Source organism: Pongo pygmaeus, chromosome 18 (assembly GCF_028885625.2).
Source record: "Pongo pygmaeus isolate AG05252 chromosome 18, NHGRI_mPonPyg2-v2.0_pri, whole genome shotgun sequence".
Lineage (NCBI taxonomy): Eukaryota > Metazoa > Chordata > Mammalia > Primates > Hominidae > Pongo > Pongo pygmaeus.
This window is the reverse complement of record NC_072391.2, coordinates 900218-916583: the sequence shown is the minus strand read 5'-3', so window position 1 is coordinate 916583 and position 16366 is coordinate 900218. Positions and strand designations below refer to the sequence as shown.

The 16366-nt window shown below is 66.5% G+C and overlaps 3 protein-coding genes across 14 annotated transcripts; 2 read left to right on the top strand and 1 right to left on the bottom strand.

The window, feature by feature from the left end:
• Nucleotides 1-469: 469 nt before the first annotated feature.
• GNG13 (G protein subunit gamma 13) lies at nt 470-2503 on the top strand. 2 transcript variants are annotated; one of them, XM_054455367.1, is made up of 3 exons: nt 470-542; nt 2111-2242; nt 2398-2503. In XM_054455367.1, exons 2-3 carry the CDS (start codon nt 2145-2147, stop codon nt 2501-2503), a joined length of 204 nt encoding a protein of 67 aa, XP_054311342.1. In that variant the 5' UTR covers nt 470-542; nt 2111-2144. The 2 variants fall into 2 exon arrangements, with proteins under 2 accessions (XP_054311342.1, XP_054311343.1); XM_054455368.2 differs by lacking the exon at nt 470-542 and adding an exon at nt 702-840.
• A 330-nt stretch (nt 2504-2833) lies between these two features.
• CHTF18 (chromosome transmission fidelity factor 18) lies at nt 2834-12306 on the bottom strand. Of its 4 annotated transcripts, none has more exons than XM_054455366.2 (22): nt 12151-12306; nt 11792-11986; nt 11557-11707; nt 11204-11372; nt 10642-10734; nt 10512-10564; nt 10245-10386; nt 9539-9748; nt 8963-9060; nt 8564-8687; nt 8321-8472; nt 8100-8193; nt 7874-7972; nt 7664-7794; nt 6735-6882; nt 5541-5765; nt 5057-5206; nt 4814-4944; nt 4042-4186; nt 3811-3942; nt 3155-3212; nt 2834-3073 (listed from the first exon to the last, which is right to left on the bottom strand). In XM_054455366.2, the coding sequence occupies exons 1-22, from the start codon at nt 12239-12241 to the stop codon at nt 2937-2939; spliced, it is 2928 nt and encodes a 975-aa protein (XP_054311341.2). In that variant the 5' UTR covers nt 12242-12306; the 3' UTR covers nt 2834-2936. The 4 variants fall into 4 exon arrangements, with proteins under 4 accessions (XP_054311341.2, XP_054311339.2, XP_054311336.2 ...); XM_054455364.2 differs by having other exon boundaries at nt 11792-11989; nt 12151-12304; XM_054455361.2 differs by having other exon boundaries at nt 11557-11986; nt 12151-12305.
• A 190-nt stretch (nt 12307-12496) lies between these two features.
• RPUSD1 (RNA pseudouridine synthase domain containing 1) lies at nt 12497-15903 on the top strand. Of its 8 annotated transcripts, none has more exons than XM_054455352.2 (6): nt 12497-12653; nt 13160-13348; nt 13427-13550; nt 13725-13827; nt 13976-14077; nt 14527-15903. In XM_054455352.2, the coding sequence occupies exons 2-6, from the start codon at nt 13167-13169 to the stop codon at nt 14952-14954; spliced, it is 939 nt and encodes a 312-aa protein (XP_054311327.2). In that variant the 5' UTR covers nt 12497-12653; nt 13160-13166; the 3' UTR covers nt 14955-15903. The 8 variants fall into 8 exon arrangements, with proteins under 8 accessions (XP_054311327.2, XP_054311326.2, XP_054311328.2 ...); XM_054455351.2 differs by having other exon boundaries at nt 13725-13836; XM_054455353.2 differs by having other exon boundaries at nt 12518-12653; nt 13259-13348; nt 13725-13836.
• The last annotated feature ends 463 nt before the right edge of the window (nt 15904-16366 follow it).

The following is a 16366-nucleotide window of genomic DNA, read 5'->3' as shown; positions in this document are numbered from 1 at the left end:
GGAACCAGGGATCGGGCTGGAGCCGGGAGCTCCACGGAGCCCCGGGGCCCCCAGCAGGAAGAGGCTCACATCCCAGGGTGAGCCACATGGCCCACACAGGATGCCTCTGTTGGGGGGGACAGCTGAGGGTCACCTGAACCCTGCAGGCTGCAGAGGCTCCAGAGGGCAAAGCGTCCCAGCCCCATCCCCACTCTTCCCGGCTGGCCCAGGACACTGAAGGGGGAACCCACCCCCTCAAGTGGAAGGAGACCACTCCACCAGGGCCCAAGCTGGCCCCTCAGGGAAAATGGACCAGCCCCACCCTGGCCCCTGGCTGCATGTCCACCCGCTGGGTGAGCCCCGGGGAGGTGCCAGCACAGGCTATCTCCGGGGTCAGCCCAGCCCTGAGGGGGGGGTGGGGGCGGCGCCAGGGCCCAGGTGGCGGGAGGGGCGGGGCACAGCCAGGGCTCTGCCTGGCGGACTCCCGGAACATCACTTGGCCCTCGCTGTCACTTGCGGTCGCCTGGCCGTTGTCATTGTCCCTCCACTGTCACCTTTTCAAGGTAGGTCCGATGAACAGGCCCCTGGGGCTAGGGAGGGCCCTGAGGCCCCGCGGCTCTCAGCTGGCCCAGGTCAGTCCCCTGGGCTCACCCTAACTCCCGGGGCGAGGGCAGCTGCCCCGTGGGCAGCAAAACCCAACCCGAGCCGGTGCTGCAGGCAGGGAGGCGGCTCGCGCGGTGCGGGGGAGCTGTGTCCATCTGAGCGCCGTGCGCCGCCTGCAGTGCCCACTGAGTCCCGTGGCTGGGGGCGTCCACGGGGTGCACGGGGCGGGTGGCCAGGCTTGGCGGCAGCTGCGCGAAGGTAGGGCCAGGCAGCGAGAACTGGGCTGCGGGCGGGGCACCAACACCCCGGGCCTGGGAGGACCCACACGCAGCTGGTCCCACACCCACGAGGCTGAGTGTAGGGTCTCCGAGGAAAGGCCTGCACCGGGGATGGGGGAGGGTGGGGGTGCCGGAACTCCAGGGTCTCTGGGAGGGAATCCTCTGCATGATCCTGATCACTCCCCCAGAAACCTGCCCCCGCTCGCTCCCCGGGCTCCCACCCCACTACGGGCAGATCCTCTGCCGGCTGCTGGGAGTCTGCCCAATTCACCAACCGGGACCCCACCCACCTCAGGCCCTGGGCCCCTCCCTAGGTGGCCGGCGCAGCTGCACGACCAAAGGGATGGGGAGACTGTTGGGCCAGGAGCCCCCTTCACAGCCAGAGGCAGGCTCCCCCAAACTCAACGCCAACCCCCCACCCACCCTCCCAAGGTTCAGCCCTATTTCCCTACCTTGGGGATGGGGGCCAGGGTTGGGACGAAGTGAGGGACTCCCTGGGCCCCTGGAGTGGGTAGGGAGTGGGAGAGGCAGGGGGCAACCCACCCCCACTTGCCTCAAACTTGTAGCAGTTCTGAAAGGTGTCAACCTGTGGCTTTCCCAGGCTGGCCACAAGCAGAAAGCATGCAGGTAACGTGTATGCGGTGGCCAGACACACTGGGGTCCCAGGGACCACCCACAGCCCATGTCCCAGACTCGGGTCATGTAGCCTGAGCCCCCAAGATACTGAGCACACACCCCACCTGCCAGAGATGCAAACTGCAGCAGAACATTCCTGTCCAGGAGTCCTGGCTCTGGATTGGGCTCTGCCCATGCAAAGCAGAGGGACACACAGCGGGGCAGGGCAGGGGCCACCTCCTGAGGACCTCGCCCCATGCCTCACAACGTGGTCTGGGTCAGCCTGCGTGGGCCTCAGTGGGAGGGTGCGAGCTGGGGGCCTGCCATGCTGAGCACCCTTTCTGCTGCCTGCAAGGGACCTTCGTAAGGTGTAGGGGGGTATGGGAGAGTAGCTGAGAAGATAAAGTTTCTTGCAATTAAGTAGTCCCACTAGAGGAGGTGGGAGCTGGGACCTTGTGGGAACTCGCCCTGTGCCCTGCACCCTAGCAACGCCTAGGGGACTGGCCCAGGCAGTGGTGGGGACTCTCCCCACTTCATCCTGGGGGGCTCAGCTCAGGCCTGCAGGGAGGGAGCAGCGGGGGTGGAGACTACAGGCTGGCAGCCTCGGCCCTGTGGCTTCCTCCTGTGCCCTCCAGCCCCAGGCTGGCTGCTTCGGAAGCCCCTGACCCCATGGAGGAATGGGACGTGCCACAGATGAAGAAAGAGGTGGAGAGCCTCAAGTACCAGCTGGCCTTCCAGCGGGAGATGGCGTCCAAGACCATCCCTGAGTGAGTGCCCCACCCGTCTGATTTGCCTCTCATTTGTCTGCCCTGCGCTGGCCGCTCATTTTCATAGCCACGACCACCACCGCCGACAGGCAGGTGCAGCAGGAGGCCCTCGGGGGCCAGGTGCCACCACTCACCCACCACCCGCCCACCCGCAGGCTGCTGAAGTGGATCGAGGATGGGATCCCCAAGGACCCCTTCCTGAACCCCGACCTGATGAAGAACAACCCATGGGTGGAAAAGGGCAAATGCGCCATCCTGTGAGCCCCACGCACACCATCCTGTGAGACCGTGCCTGGCCCCACTCCCAGCCCCACTCACACCATCCTGTGAGACCATGCCTGGCCCCACTTGCTCCATCCTGTGAGCCTGCACCCGGCCCTACTAGCTCCATCCTGTGAGACCACGCCTGGCCCCACTCCCACCATCCTGTGAACCCCACTCCTGGCCCCACTCACTCCATCCTGTAAGCCCACGCCCAGCCCCACTCACACCATCTTGTAAGACTGTGCCCAGCCCCATTCACTCCATCCTGTGAGACTGCGCCCGGCCCCACTCACTCTATCTTGTGAAGCCCACTCCACTCGCGCGCGATTACAGTCTGTAAAGGCGTGACTTTATAAACACATCTCCAGGTTTGTGTCTCCCTGCACTCTGCGGGAAGCAATGCGGGGGCGTGTCCGCAGGTCAGAGAGAATTAGAGCAAGTCCCTGATGTACAGGCTGCGCCGCACAGCATTGGAGACACCCTCGTTGAAGCGGAACCAGACCTCGCTCCTGCCCACTGCCGTGCCCATGCGCCGCTCCATTGAGTCCTGCTCCAGGGCCGTGTCCCCTGCGGGGCCACAGGGTTGCTCCTCAGCTAGACCCCAGCACCCCAGGCCCCCCACAACCCCACAACACCCCCCACACACACCTGCACTCGGGACTGCTGTGCTCCTGATGACCACACGTCCAAAGAAGTCCTTCTCAGGCTGATGGGGAGGAGGAACTAGTCAGTCCCATGGGACAGATACCCCATCCAGCCCCTTCCCGAGACAGGAAGACCGAGAGCCTTTCCAGGGAGGAGGGGCCAGAGCACCTCTGAGACACCTTTCCGAACCCGGCCCAGGCCAGCTGCCCCTCACCCCTCACTGCCATCTGCTCCCCGCCAGGTGCCAATCAAGAAGAGCCAATACAGCCACTCTTCTGCCCAGACGGGAAACTGAGGCCTGGGTAGAGCCCTCGTCATGCTGAGAGTAGGGAGCTGGTCCTTCAGAGCCCCCCTCTTAGGGCAATGAGCCAGCCCCACCCTCAGCCGGACTCCTCCTGTGGCTCAGCCCCACCCCCAAAGGTACCCTGGCCCCGCCCCATGGGTGCCTTGGCCCCACCCCTGAAGATACCCTGGCCCCGCCTCATGACTACCCTGGCCCCGCCCCTGAAGGTACCCTGGCACTACCTCACGACTAGCCACACCCCCAAAGGTACCCTGGCCCCACCCCATGGGTGCCTTGGCCCCGCCTCATGACTGCCCTAGCCACACCCCCGAAGGTATGTACCTTGGTCCCATCCCCACGGCTGCCCATTCCACACCTGTTCCTCCCGGGCCGCTCGCCTCATGATGTGCTCCAGCCGCTGCTCATGGTTGCGTGGGGCAGGTCGGCGCACCCCTTTCTCCCCACTGCCCCCCAGCAGACCCTCGAGCCCTAGGGGGCTCCCGTCCACCTGCAGGGAGCAGGCATTGTGAGATCTGGCCACACAGGGCTACAGTGGGGATGGTGCACGCCCAGACCCCAACCTGCTCCAGAGTCTGGGTGGGCTCACCTGGGGGCTGTTCTCTGCCCGGGCAGAAACCTCCGCCCGCCGCATCTTCTCCACCTCGATCTCGCGGGCAATGAGCTGCTTCGTCTGGTAGGTGAGGGGCTTGCGGGCAGGCAGCTCAGGGAAGCGGCAGAGTTCCTCCACGTTCCTGCTCAGCGCGGGGGGGGGGGGCACCAGCGCAGGTCAGCGGGGCCAGGCCCAGGGCCAGAGACCCGCCGGGCGCTCCAACCGCAAACTCCAAAAGCCACAACGCCAGAGCGGGAATGTGGGGCTGAGTCCTGGTGCCACCGCACCCCAACCCTGCGGCGGCCGGGTTTAACTGCCCCAAGCCTCAGTTTCCCCAACTGCAAGCGTATGTGGGACGACGATAAAACCTGCCAGTGGCTGCCACGGAGAGTGACAGCGTCCTGCACATTGGTGCCGTCACTGGGGCAGCAGGACCCCGGGGCCACTGACCCGTGCCTCACCCCCGCCACCCCCATGGCCATCCCACAGCGGGAAACGGAGCGTTGGAAAGTGCAGTTACTCTCGGGGCCCCCAGCTCCAGTTCCATGTGGGGGTGCTAAGGCTGGGAGCAGCTCTGCAGCAAAGCTCAGGTCCCAGAGCCAATCTCAGGCGGATGAAGGTGACCCCGCCTCACGGTTACATCTGAGCGAGATACACTGAGGCCCGCCACCCCCAGACGCCATGACCGTGCTTTCAGACTACTGGCCCTATGCGGGCCCTGGAACGTGGAGCACGGCCAGGCCCCCACCCCTGGCAGTGGCGGACTCACGGCTCCAGCCTGTAGATGTACTGGCCATCGGGCGTGCGCTCCTGGCGGTAGGTCAGGCTGTAAGTGAGCATCGTGCCCACCAGGCTGGCCAGCTGTTGCTTCTCACGGGTGCTGTACAGCTGCGTGCTCACCTGGGAGACGGGGGGCAGCAAGCAGGGGGCTGAGCAGGCTGTACAGATGTATGCTCACCTGGGATGGGAGGGCAGAAGGCAGGGAGTCCCCCACCCCGTGGACAGCACTCACGGGGCGGAGCTTGGGCGCAAGAATGTCCAGGAGCAGGCAGAGGGCATCCAGGAGCAGGGCCTGGGGCGTGGCCCGGCTGCGCGTAGCTGGCGCAATGCCGGACACCAGCGTCTGGATCAGGTTCCTCATCTGGCTCATCCGGTTCTGGGCCTGGGGCAGGCAGTGAGCCAAGGCCTGGTCACCAGGGCCTCCCGGGCGAGGGGAGAATGGTGGGTGGGGCCGGGGGCAGCCACACGGGCAGCGCGGGCAGGGGGGCACGGGGCCGGGGGCAGCCACACGGGCAGCACGGGGGCGGTGGCACAGGGCCGGGGGCAGTGGCACGGGGCCGGGGGCAGCCACACGGGCAGCGCGGGCAGGGGGGCACGGGGCCGGGGGCAGCCACACGGGCAGCGCGGGCAGGGGGGCACGGGGCCGGGGGCAGCCACACGGGCAGCGCGGGAGGGAGCACGGGGGAGGGGCAGGAGTGGCACAGGGGCGAGCACACCTCCTGCTGGCTGCTGGGGAAGGTGATCCTGGGTGTGTGGCTGGAAGCAAACAGCACGTGGAAGGCCACGGGCAGGAAGGGCGGATAGCGCAGCAGCTGGAAGCTCTGGCTGTGGTGAGCAGCCCCCGCCAGCAGGTCATCGAAGGCCAGCCAGTCGAGGGCCGCACACACAGCGCCCAGGCTGGAGTCTCGCAGCCGCAGGCGCAGGAAGTTGTCAAACAGACCCTGCAGGCGGCCGGCAACCCCTGAGCTCCTGCCCACCCCAGGGAAGGTGCACCACTGCGGACCCTCCACCTCCTGCCGCAGACCCTCCACTCCTGCCTGCCGCCTGCCACCCAAGGCTTCGCAGACCCTCCACAAGGGTCCCCACAATGCTGGGCGTCTGGGGCAGCAGCACACACCAGCAAGGGGTCACGGGGCCCAGGGGGTCGGGGGAGGGTCCACCTTGAGCATCCTCACTACAGCTTGACAGAGGCTGACACAAGGGGGTGAACCGCCCACCAAACGGCCTCCAGGAACCAAAGGGATCCAGCCTCACTCAGTCCCTCCTTAGACTGCCTAAGGAAGTTCTGCCCACCACAGTCCAGGCTGTGGTGTCCCCACTCCTGTTCCGTGGGGGAGTCTATCCCCGTCGCTGCTCCACACTGCCCCTCCACACCCCACAGCCCCCAACCCTGTTCCACGGGGGAGTCTAACCCTGCCGCTGCTCCACGCTGCCCCACGCTGCCCCTCCACATCGCGGGTTTTGGGATTTGGGGATTGGTTGTGGATCCCCAGCTGCTAATCCAAAGCCGCTTACAATCAGTAGGCAGCTCAGACAGGGACTCCCAGGGGCAGAGCGGCAGGAAGCCCTCACCGCCCTGCTCTCTACCCCATGTGCATCTTAAGTCCAGAATCCAGCCCCTCACAGCCCCAGGCGAGGCTGTCGGGCAGGGGCTCCACCCCAACCCGCTGAGAGTCCCAAGCAGCCACCAGAGCGACCTCCCCCGTCAGACGGCCGCCCCTCCCTCCTTGCCTGCCAGCCCGTGCCCTGCAGTCCCTCCCACCCTCCTGGCACCCCATCTCCGGACCTGCCTCTCTCAGCACCCCCAAAAACGCCTCCCCATCCACACGGGAGGGCCGGCAGGGGCAGGGTCACAGCCCAGGTCCTAGCCAAGCGGCCCCCAGGCAGGGATTTTGGTGGAAGACAGGTACCTGGACCACCTTCTCGTGCTCGCCCGCAGAGGCAGCGGCACGCAGAACACGGTAGAATCGCTGTGAGGCGGAGGTCAGGGAGCCCACGTCCCCGTCACCCAGCAGGAGTGTGTCAGCAGGCAGGGCAGGGTCCTGGCCCACACGGCGCCTGCAAGTGGGGTGCTGAAGCTAGATGGACCTGTGTTAAAAGCACAGGCAGCCCCACCGTCTCCCAGGGACACTCGGAGGCCCCATCAGAGCTGCCACCCGCTTCATTCTTCTCAGCAGGGCCCTTGCTCTCTCGCTCAGGTGGAGACAGCCAAAGACACGCCCGGACCTCAACCTCCTGAAACATTCCCTTAAGCCGAAGAGGAGCCCCACTCTGGGAGGAGCCCTACCCTGACCCTCTGGGGTTAGGGGACTCCAGGGAAAGTCACCCTCCAGGTCCAGGCCAGGAGCAGCACATCCCACAGGCCCAGACCAGCGTTTCCCATGTCCTGCAGCACGACCAGGCCAGCATCCCCTGGGGTCCCATACCAGGTCAGGACAGAGGCATGCTGGCTGCTCCTGCCTACAGGAGGCCAAGTGGTGTGGGCAGGCAGGAGCTCAGAGACCACAGCCCAGGCCAAATGTTGCAAAAATGAGGGTGCAGCCAGGGCAGGGGCTGAGTCAAGGGGCGCCCTGGAGAGGGACGCCCTGGAGGCCCCACCACATGGAGGGCGTCCTTCCCACAGGGGGCCCTGGAGGCTTCTCTGGCTGACCCGCCAAGGCTGTAGAGGTGAGAACAAGCCAGGAAAAGGCTGAGGAAGGCCCTGGAGGCCGGACCAGGCAGCTGTGGGCTCAGGACACTGAGTCCCCACCTCGAGGGTCGTGCTGGCCTGCATGCAGGGCTGGCGTCCAGAGGTCCAGGCACCGTGAGCGTCTGGGCCGAGGCTGTGGCCACCACCTACCTCTGGGCTCGAGGCAGCTGGAAGACCTCCTGCCACACCGAGAAGAGCCCTCTGCGCTGGTCCTTGAGGCCCACGCGTGTGGCCTGCACGTCCCGCACGCTCAGCTCCCGCTGGCCCCGGCTGTACAGGAACTAGACACGGGGCGAAGGCATGAGAGGCGGCCAACTCCCGACCCCACCCTACCCCACGAGGTGCCTGCCGGCCGCCCACCTGCAGGGTGTTGATGCAGGCCCGGATGTCATTGTCCGTTTTCTCACAGAGGGCGGCCAGCACCCCCGGGTCGGCCCTCATGCCCTGCCGCAGGGAGACCTGGGGGAGGAGGGCTGCTGGAGGGCCCGATGGTATGCCCCATCCTTTCGGGGGTTACCAGGGTTCCATGGGGAGGGGCAGGGAATCAGGGGCCAGAACGAGGCCACGCCCCCGGGGCTCCACCGACCTCCTGGAGCCGCTGCACCAGCCTCGAGGGCAGAGTTGGCGGGAAGTGGAGCAGGAAGGCCTGCTGCTTCAGCTGCCGCAGGGAAGGTGCGAACCTGAGGAGAGGTGGCAGGGCCAGGGACCCCAGGGTTGGCACCACAGCCCAGGACACAGGGACGGGCCGGGACCCTCCCTCCAGGCACCGGGGCCTCTCCTGACCGTGGCACCCGCCCGTACACTCACTGGTCGTTGCAAATGCAGATAATGGGCCTCATGAGGAGCCCCCCCTCTGCCCGGCGCCGTCGGCCGCCACCCGAAGGCACAGCCGGGCCCTGTGGCTCCACCTCCTGTGGCCCCTTGCGGTTCAGGATGCTCAGGAGGACGTTGATGGCGGCCTTGGGGCAGATGCAGAGGACACAGTGAGTCCAGGCCCTGCTGCCCGCCTGCCTGCCCGCCCACCCACCTACCCAGGCATCAGGAGCCCACCACGGGGGCCCCGTCGATCTCATCGATGACCAGGCAATTGGGCTTCCCGCCAGCACCCAGCACCGACTCCATCTGGGTGGCCGCCTCGATACGTGTGCGGAAGACCTCCGGGCTACGGTCGTCACTGCAACGGGGAGGTCAGGGGTCGTCAGGGCAGTGGGCGTCCCCGGCAGGGCAGCCTCCCAAGGCCAGGGCTGCTGCATTTGCGTGGAGACCGCCACGTGACGCGGCTGCTGCCGATCCCGTGAACCCCGAGGAAGGACACGTTTCCCCGGCCCACACGCCCAGGCCCCCACCACCCCCAAGACGGGAACATCCACACCCGGTTTCAGGTCCGCCGCCAAAACTCAAACACATCAGAACAGAAGGCGAGCCAGAGACAGGCCTCACGTCACTCACCTGGCGTTCATCTCCACCACAGAGTACCCCGCGTGACGTGCAATCACGTGTGCCAGGGTGGTCTTCCCCAGCCCCGGGGGCCCACAGAGCAGTGCCACCTGCAGCCCAGGTAGATGGAGGCATGGTGTGCACCGCACCTACAGGACGCTCCCGGCCCAGCAGCCAGGGACTGCCACGTGTCCCACAGGCTGGGTGCTCCCCCCACCCCACTCCAGCCATCAAATAATAACAAAATTCAGCACATTCACGCACCAATATAGCAACAGAAAAAACCCCTGCCCAAAACAAGAGTCGTGCAGACAAAACACAACTGGTACCCATGTGACCGACCCCCAGAAACCACCCACCATCCACCCAGATCGTCCTGGCCAGCCACCCAGCCCTTCAGGGACAATGACTTCCCCCGAGCTGTTACTGGAACAGATCCAGTTCTAACTCGTGCTAATGGCGCTGCACGCCGAGACCCACACGTCATCACACCCACGGCTCCTGGAGAAAGTCAACAAGCTGCGAGGGTGCCGGCGCCGAATGCAAAGCCTCAGGCTTGTTGCCGGCGGCACAGCCAGCGGGGCTCACCTTCTGCCTCGGTCGCTGGCTCGGGTCCAGCCCGGCCTCCAGCATCTCCTCCAGCACCTGTTCGTGGCTTTTCCACTTGCCTGGGGCCGTGGCCTCCTTGCTGACCCGGGCCGGCTCGACACTGGGCCTGGGCTTCCGGGCAGGCCTCTCGTGGCCAAACACCACCAAGTCCCACAACTTCAACCACTTGAGCAGGCAGCGGTTGGTGAACTGCGGGCAGCACGGGAAGGGAGGCACAGCCTGAGGGCACCGCCTCCAGGCACGGACAGTCAGCCTGCCACGGTGAGCCCCGTGCACCACGGGACACTGAGCCACAGGGTGGACGGCCACCCCCGTCTTCCTGCCAGTGAGTGACCGTGAGGCTCACACCAGGGGCTCCATCCCCACGGCTCTGGCCACAACCCATCTGGGAGGCCCCTGCCCTCCCCAAGGTCACCCCAGTGTCAGCTGCTACGAAGGTAGGAAAGGGAACAGAGACTTGGATCAGGTGACACCCTGGACCCCTGGCCTGCCTCACAGGTCACGGGGGACCAGTAGCACACAGCCCTGTGCTCAGTTCCCCACCTTACAACTCAAAGGGACAAACCAGAGCCCCACTCCATCCCCGAGGCCCAGTGGATTGGCTGTGCAAAAATCACTGGGCCCAGGTTCTTCCCTCTTGGGAACAAAGAAAGCCAGCCACACTTGAGCGAGAGCAAGACCTCACGTCATCACTGAGCAGCTCCGTGTAGTGCTGGGGTGCAAACTCATCCACCCAGAGGCAGTGAGTGGAGGCATCTTGGCCGTCAGTCGGCTCCTCCTCAGGGGCCCCCACGGGCTGTGCTGCCTTCTCCTCCCCCGACCTGAGACTGGAGAGGACCACGTCCTGAGCCACAAACAACTCACAGGGACCATGCCAACCCACGTGCTAGGAGCTAGGAGTTGGTGCAAAAGCCAACAAGGGTCCCTAGGGCGGAAGGGCCAGCCGAGTCACCTGTGCAGGGTGTCTGAGAGCCTCTGGGCTTCCTGAAGCAGCCGCTCCCGCCGCTGTGTAAACAACAGGCTGGGATCAGGAGGGCTCAGGCAGCCCTGCCACCGCCCCCCAGCAAACCCGCAGCCACAACCTCGCCGTCGACCTGCTCCTTCAGGGAGGCAAAGGACACACCCAGCAGGTCCAGCTGGCCACCGCCTCGCCATGAGACGTGGAGGAGAGAGCCCTGTGGGGAAGGGAGGACAATTGCCTATGGGCCCCTCGTAGGTCACAGGATTCACGTCAGCCCCCATCAGTGCTCAGGGACCCGGGTGGGACAACCCCAGTAAGCTGGCCGGTGAGGGGTGGGAGACGGGGCAGGGGGGCCAAAAGAAAAAAACCATCCAGATGGGGCAGCTGCAAAGGGGAAGTTGGGGGGCAGCTTTAAGAGGAAGGAGGAACAGGAAAAAGCAAGAGAGGGAAGCAGGGAGTAGGCCCTCTCCACCCCCCGGGCCATGCAAACAGGCTGGACAGCAGCCTGGGGTGTGGAGGCTGTGTCTTCTAAGTCTATGCCCCATGACGCAGCCTCCCCCTCTGCAGCCCCTGGGGGTGTGCACACGACCCACTTTAAGCAAATGGCACAGGTGAGGGCTCCCAGGACCGTTTTCTGAGCAGCACTGCCCCACCCACCGTGCAGGAAGGCCACAGCCACGCACCTGCAACCCCGTGGCCATGGGGTCAGCACGCAGCACCAGATAGGCTCGGACGCCCTCCGTGGATGTCACGTGGACGTAGTCCTCCAAGATGGGGGGCCGCCTCAGGACAGGATTGCGGGCAGCTGGTGAGGCCCGTGTGAGACCCACGTCGGCAGCAGCGTCTGAGGCTCTGGGGAGAAACCGGGGCTCAGTGGCAGAAACTCAAGCATGGGGTCACCCTTGGATATGCGTGTCCAAGACCACTCAGCCATGGAACCCTCCCCACCCCCCAGGCCTCATCCAAGGCACGGGATGGGTTCCATCTGAGTCCCACTGGACAGATGGCATGGGACGCCCATGTCCAAGCCACACACCCGTGGCCCCAAAGCTCTGCGAGGTCCTCAGGACTCGGCGGCGGGGTGATGTCCGTCGGCGGGGAGTCGGGAGGGGGCGGCTCCTCCATCTCCTCCGACCTAAAGTTCAGCCTCTTGGCCACCTGCAGCCTAGGCCGTTTGATCCTGGGGGCTGGGGGAGACACATGCAGAGAACCAGAGGCCTCCCCAGCCTCGCGCCCACTCCGGAGGCCCTGGGGCAATGCCGCCCACCTACCGTGGGGCAGAGACCCGGCCGGCTGCAGGTCGGCGTCCACCTGCCTCTTCTTGGCGCCGCCCTGGCTGCTGCCCACAGATGCGGCTGGGGAGGGACTGGAGGCCGCGTCCCCTCTGGTGAGGGCCTCCTCGAACGTCCGCGGGGGTCGGCCCGCGGTGGACACAGGGACCCCGGAGGGCGACGGAGTCGACGCCCCTGCTGGGAGAGGACATTGTCAGCGGCCGCCCCGAGACGGCAGATCCCGCCAGCGGCGGCGTGGAGGCCCCTTCGGCCCCCGGCACGCCCTCCCCGAGGTCGCCACTGTCCCGGCTTTCGCAGCTCCGGACAGCCCTCCCCAACGGCCAGGGGCCGCGCCCCACCTTCCAGCTCGGCCAGCACCTCCAGCTCGGCCGCGAACTGGTTGTGGAAATCGTCCTCGACGCCGCACAGCTCCTGCTCGTAGTCCTCCATGCCGTCCGCGAGCCCGGGCTCCCGCTCTGAACCTCCCGCGCCGCCGCCGCCGTCGCGCACTGCCCGCCCCGAGCGTGCCGGGCGCCGCCAATCAGCAGCCGGCGTGCCCGCCGGCGCTCACCATTGGTTGGCGTGGCGGAGGCGGGGCTGCGCGAGCGGTGGGCGGGGCGAGTTCCCGCTCCGCAGCCCCCGCGGCGTGCCCTGGGGAGCTCGCCATTGGCCGGTGCAGCCGCCCTTCCGCCGCGGGGGCGGGCCGGGGGCGGGGCTGCGCGCGCAGCGGGGCAGGGCGGAAGCGCTGCTAGGCGTCCGGAGCGGAGCTTCCAGGGTCTCTGGGTCGCCAGCGCGCGGGCACGGGGCTGGAGCCGGCGCCGGGCACGGCATCGGTGGCCTGGACTGCACGGCCCGGCAGCAGGTTGGTCTTGGCGTGGGCGTGGGCGCGGGAGGGGCTCGGAACCAGGGTCGGCCTGCCCACCGGGCCTGTGCGGGGCGCGGGTCTGCGCGGACTGCGGGGAGCGAGGAGGCCCCAGCCCTAACCCGCGCCCCGGGCAGACCTGGCCGCCGGGCCTGGTAGTGCTGCAGCCCCTCCCCGCCCCCACCGTCGGGCAGAGGCCGTCACGTGCATCCCCTGGAGGGGAGGGTCTGTGGGGAAGATCTGTGGGGCAGGCTTGGAACGGGCTCCTCCAGGCTTGGGTCAGGCAGGGTCCCTCAGGTCAGCCCGGGGCAGGCTGACTCCCTGACTCTCCAGCTGACGCCCCGGCCTGATCTCGGGGACTGAGGATGCAGGTGCACAGTAGGGCTGCGGACCTGGTTTCGTGGCTTCGCACCGGAGCCCGGGTGGGGCGGCGCGGGTACCTCTGTATGCTGGGCTGGGCGCTCCCCACGTGCTTACAGCACACGCACCCACGCGTGGCTCGGCAGGCCGGCCATGGAGCCAGGCAGCGTGGAGAACCTGTCCATCGTGTATCGGAGCCGCGATTTCCTGGTGGTCAACAAGCACTGGGACGTTCGCATTGACAGCAAGGCCTGGCGGGAGACCCTGACCCTGCAGAAGCAGCTGCGGTACCGCTTTCCCGAGCTGGCCGACCCTGACACCTGCTACGGGTTCAGGTAGGCGGGGCGGCCGGAGCCCCACGGTGGCGTCTGTGGAGGAAGGTGGCTCAGACGCCGGACTCTGCCCCACCCCAGGTTCTGCCACCAGCTGGATTTCTCCACCAGCGGGGCGCTGTGCGTGGCCCTAAACAAGGCAGCTGCTGGCAGCGCGTACAGGTGCTTCAAGGAGCGGCGCGTGACCAAGGCTTACCTGGCATTGGTAAGACCTGGTCAGTCCTGTGGGGGGGCGTGGGGACTCAGGACTCCCACCCCACTTGGGCAGCCCTGGCTCAGAGCCTCCCACCATGCTTTACGTGGCTGCTTGGTGTTAGGTGGGCTCCCCGGCAGTGGTGGGCTGCCCCGTGAACTGCGTGCGACTGCCCTTCTCCTACAGCTACGGGGACACATCCAAGAGAGCCGGGTAACCATCAGCCATGCCATTGGCAGGAACAGCACGGAAGGCCGGGCCCACACCATGTGCATCGAGGGCTCGCAGGGTGTGGCAGGCAGGGACCCACTGGGCGGGCATCGTGGGTTGGGGTGGGCCTGGGCAGATAGGGACCCACCGGGTGGGCATCGTGGGTTGGGGTGGGCCTGGGCCCCAGGTCGGTCCCGCTGACCTCACACCTGCCTTCTGCGCCCCAGGTTGTGAGAACCCAAAGCCAAGCCTCACAGAGCTCGTGGTTCTGGAACACGGGCTGTACGCAGGTGATCCTGTCTCCAAAGTGCTGCTGAAGCCGCTCACGGGTGTGTCTGGGGGGGGCGGTGTCCTGGTGGTGACAGAAGGGAAACTGAGGCACAGGGCCACGAAGCCTAGGTTGGGCCACCCTGAGCATCAAGGCAGAGCTGGCAACAAGCACTCATGTGTTCTTAACTCCACACCCTGCAGCCTTTCAGCTTCTCACCTGACACGGGGTCCCTGCTGGCTCCTGATTGAGTCCTTGGGGGTCTGGCTGGCCTAGATTCTCCAGGACCGAGCGCCATCCTGGCCCTGTCCTCACCAGTGGTGACCTGAACAGAGTCTCCTGTCCCAAATACTGTCATCCTCACCCATGGCAGGGGACAGGGAGAGTTCCACCCCAAGAGGCTGCTTTAAGACTACAGCGGAGTCATGATAGGAGCCAGGTCTTGGTCAGGGAAATAGGTGTGGAGCGGCCCCGCCCCCAGCTTGATCCGGCACCACCCTCGCCCCACAGGCCGGACACACCAGCTGCGCGTGCACTGCAGTGCCCTGGGCCACCCCGTGGTGGGCGACCTGACTTACGGAGAGGCCTCGGGCCGGGAGGACCGGCCGTTCAGAATGATGCTGCACGCTTTCTACCTGCGCATCCCCACGGACGCCGAGTGTGTGGAGGTCTGCACGCCTGACCCCTTCCTGCCCTCCCTGGACGCCTGCTGGAGCCCCCACACCCTGCTGCAGTCACTAGACCAGCTCGTGCAGGCCTTACGGCCCACCCCCGACCCTGACCCCGAGGATAGGGGCCCCAGGCCAGGCAGCCCCTCCACGCTCCTGCCTGGGCCCGGCCGGCCCCCTCCACCCCCCACCAAGCCCCCTGAGACTGAGGCACAGCGGGGCCCCTGCCTGCAGTGGCTGTCGGAGTGGACGCTGGAGCCGGACAGCTGAGAGCTGTGGGGCTGGGGCAGGGGGTGTCAGCTGCACAGCAGGACTCTAGGGAGATGGGCGAGGGAGCGTGTGCTCACCGGCTCTGGGGCCTCGAGGTGCCAGGCAACATCCGGCCCGCTGGGTTGCCCTGGCCAGGCCTGCGGGGAAGGGCTGAGGTGCGGCCGGCAGGGGGCGCCAGGCAGCCGTGATCACACGTGACGACATCGCACTGCGGCCGTGGGACTGATGCAGGATCCAGAGGGCCTTCCTACCCACATGCCCCAGGAGAAACCGAGGCCCTTCCCTCCTGGAACGGCTTCCGGCTGTCAAGCTTCACCCCAGGGGTGTCAGTTTTATGGACTCAAGGTCACCCCGGGAAGAGGCAGAGCCAGGTTTTGGGATAGGCTTTGCCTCCAGGGTGGGCCGCTCCTGGGCCTGGTGAGCTACTGCCGCCAACCTACCCTATAGAGGGGCTGGGAAGGGCTGTTCTGGGCTCACCTGGCGTGGGAGACCCATCTGGTCCCTGCGTCCTCTGCCCCTCACTGCTCTGTGCAGATCCTATCGCCCTCAGCTGCCTCCTCCCGAGACCTAACGGTCCCTGCTAGGCTCGAGTCTGCAGGCCCGGCTGTGTGTGCCTTGGCCTCCCTGTACCCGTGGCTCCCCCTCCGCCCGGATTCTGAGCTCAGTGTGGTGCTTGGTGCACGGGGGGTTGGTCAGGGGCCATGGCCAAGGCCGTGCCACGCACGCCTGTCCCTCAGATCCACCGTGAGCACCAGCCTGCTGCAGTCTCCTGGGCCCCTGCTAGCAGTTCTGCCGCGTCACCGCCTGCCTGGCTCCCACACAGCCGTGCATCGTCACTCTGTCTCTGGGACCCCAGCTTGGAAGCTATGGGTCTGCCAGGTCCCACCTTCTCTGTCCCCCTTGCTACAGCGGGGCTCCAGGGACTCCAAATAAATGTTCAGTGACTGGCTCCAAGGGTCACCATGAACGTGTCCGAAGTGGGGCTTCCGAGGGGCAGGTCTGGCCACCCAGACCTTTCCTAGCTCTCTTCCCTGCCCTGATGCCCCAGCAGGACCCGGGACAGATGCAGTGATCCAGGCTCCTATCGGCCCCTCCTGCAGACAGCAAGCACCCTGCAGCTTTGGCCTGGGTACAGACCCTGGGCAGGCCCCGGACAACCCCCAGCCCCCACAACCAGAACTATGGGAACACCGAGCTGGTCCAGCCAGGGATCTTCGTAGAGCCCAGGCCTGGGCCCACAGAGGGGCCTGGCCTCCCAGGTCTCAGAGCTCTGTGGAAGGGGCATCTCATGGGCCAGCACTTGGTCTCAGGTCCGCCTGGCCCCTGCCTGCCACTGTCCAGCTCCAGGGCCAGCCCTGAAACCCTGGTTAGGACCCCAGCAGTGACAGCAGCAGGGCCTGGACCAGAGGCAG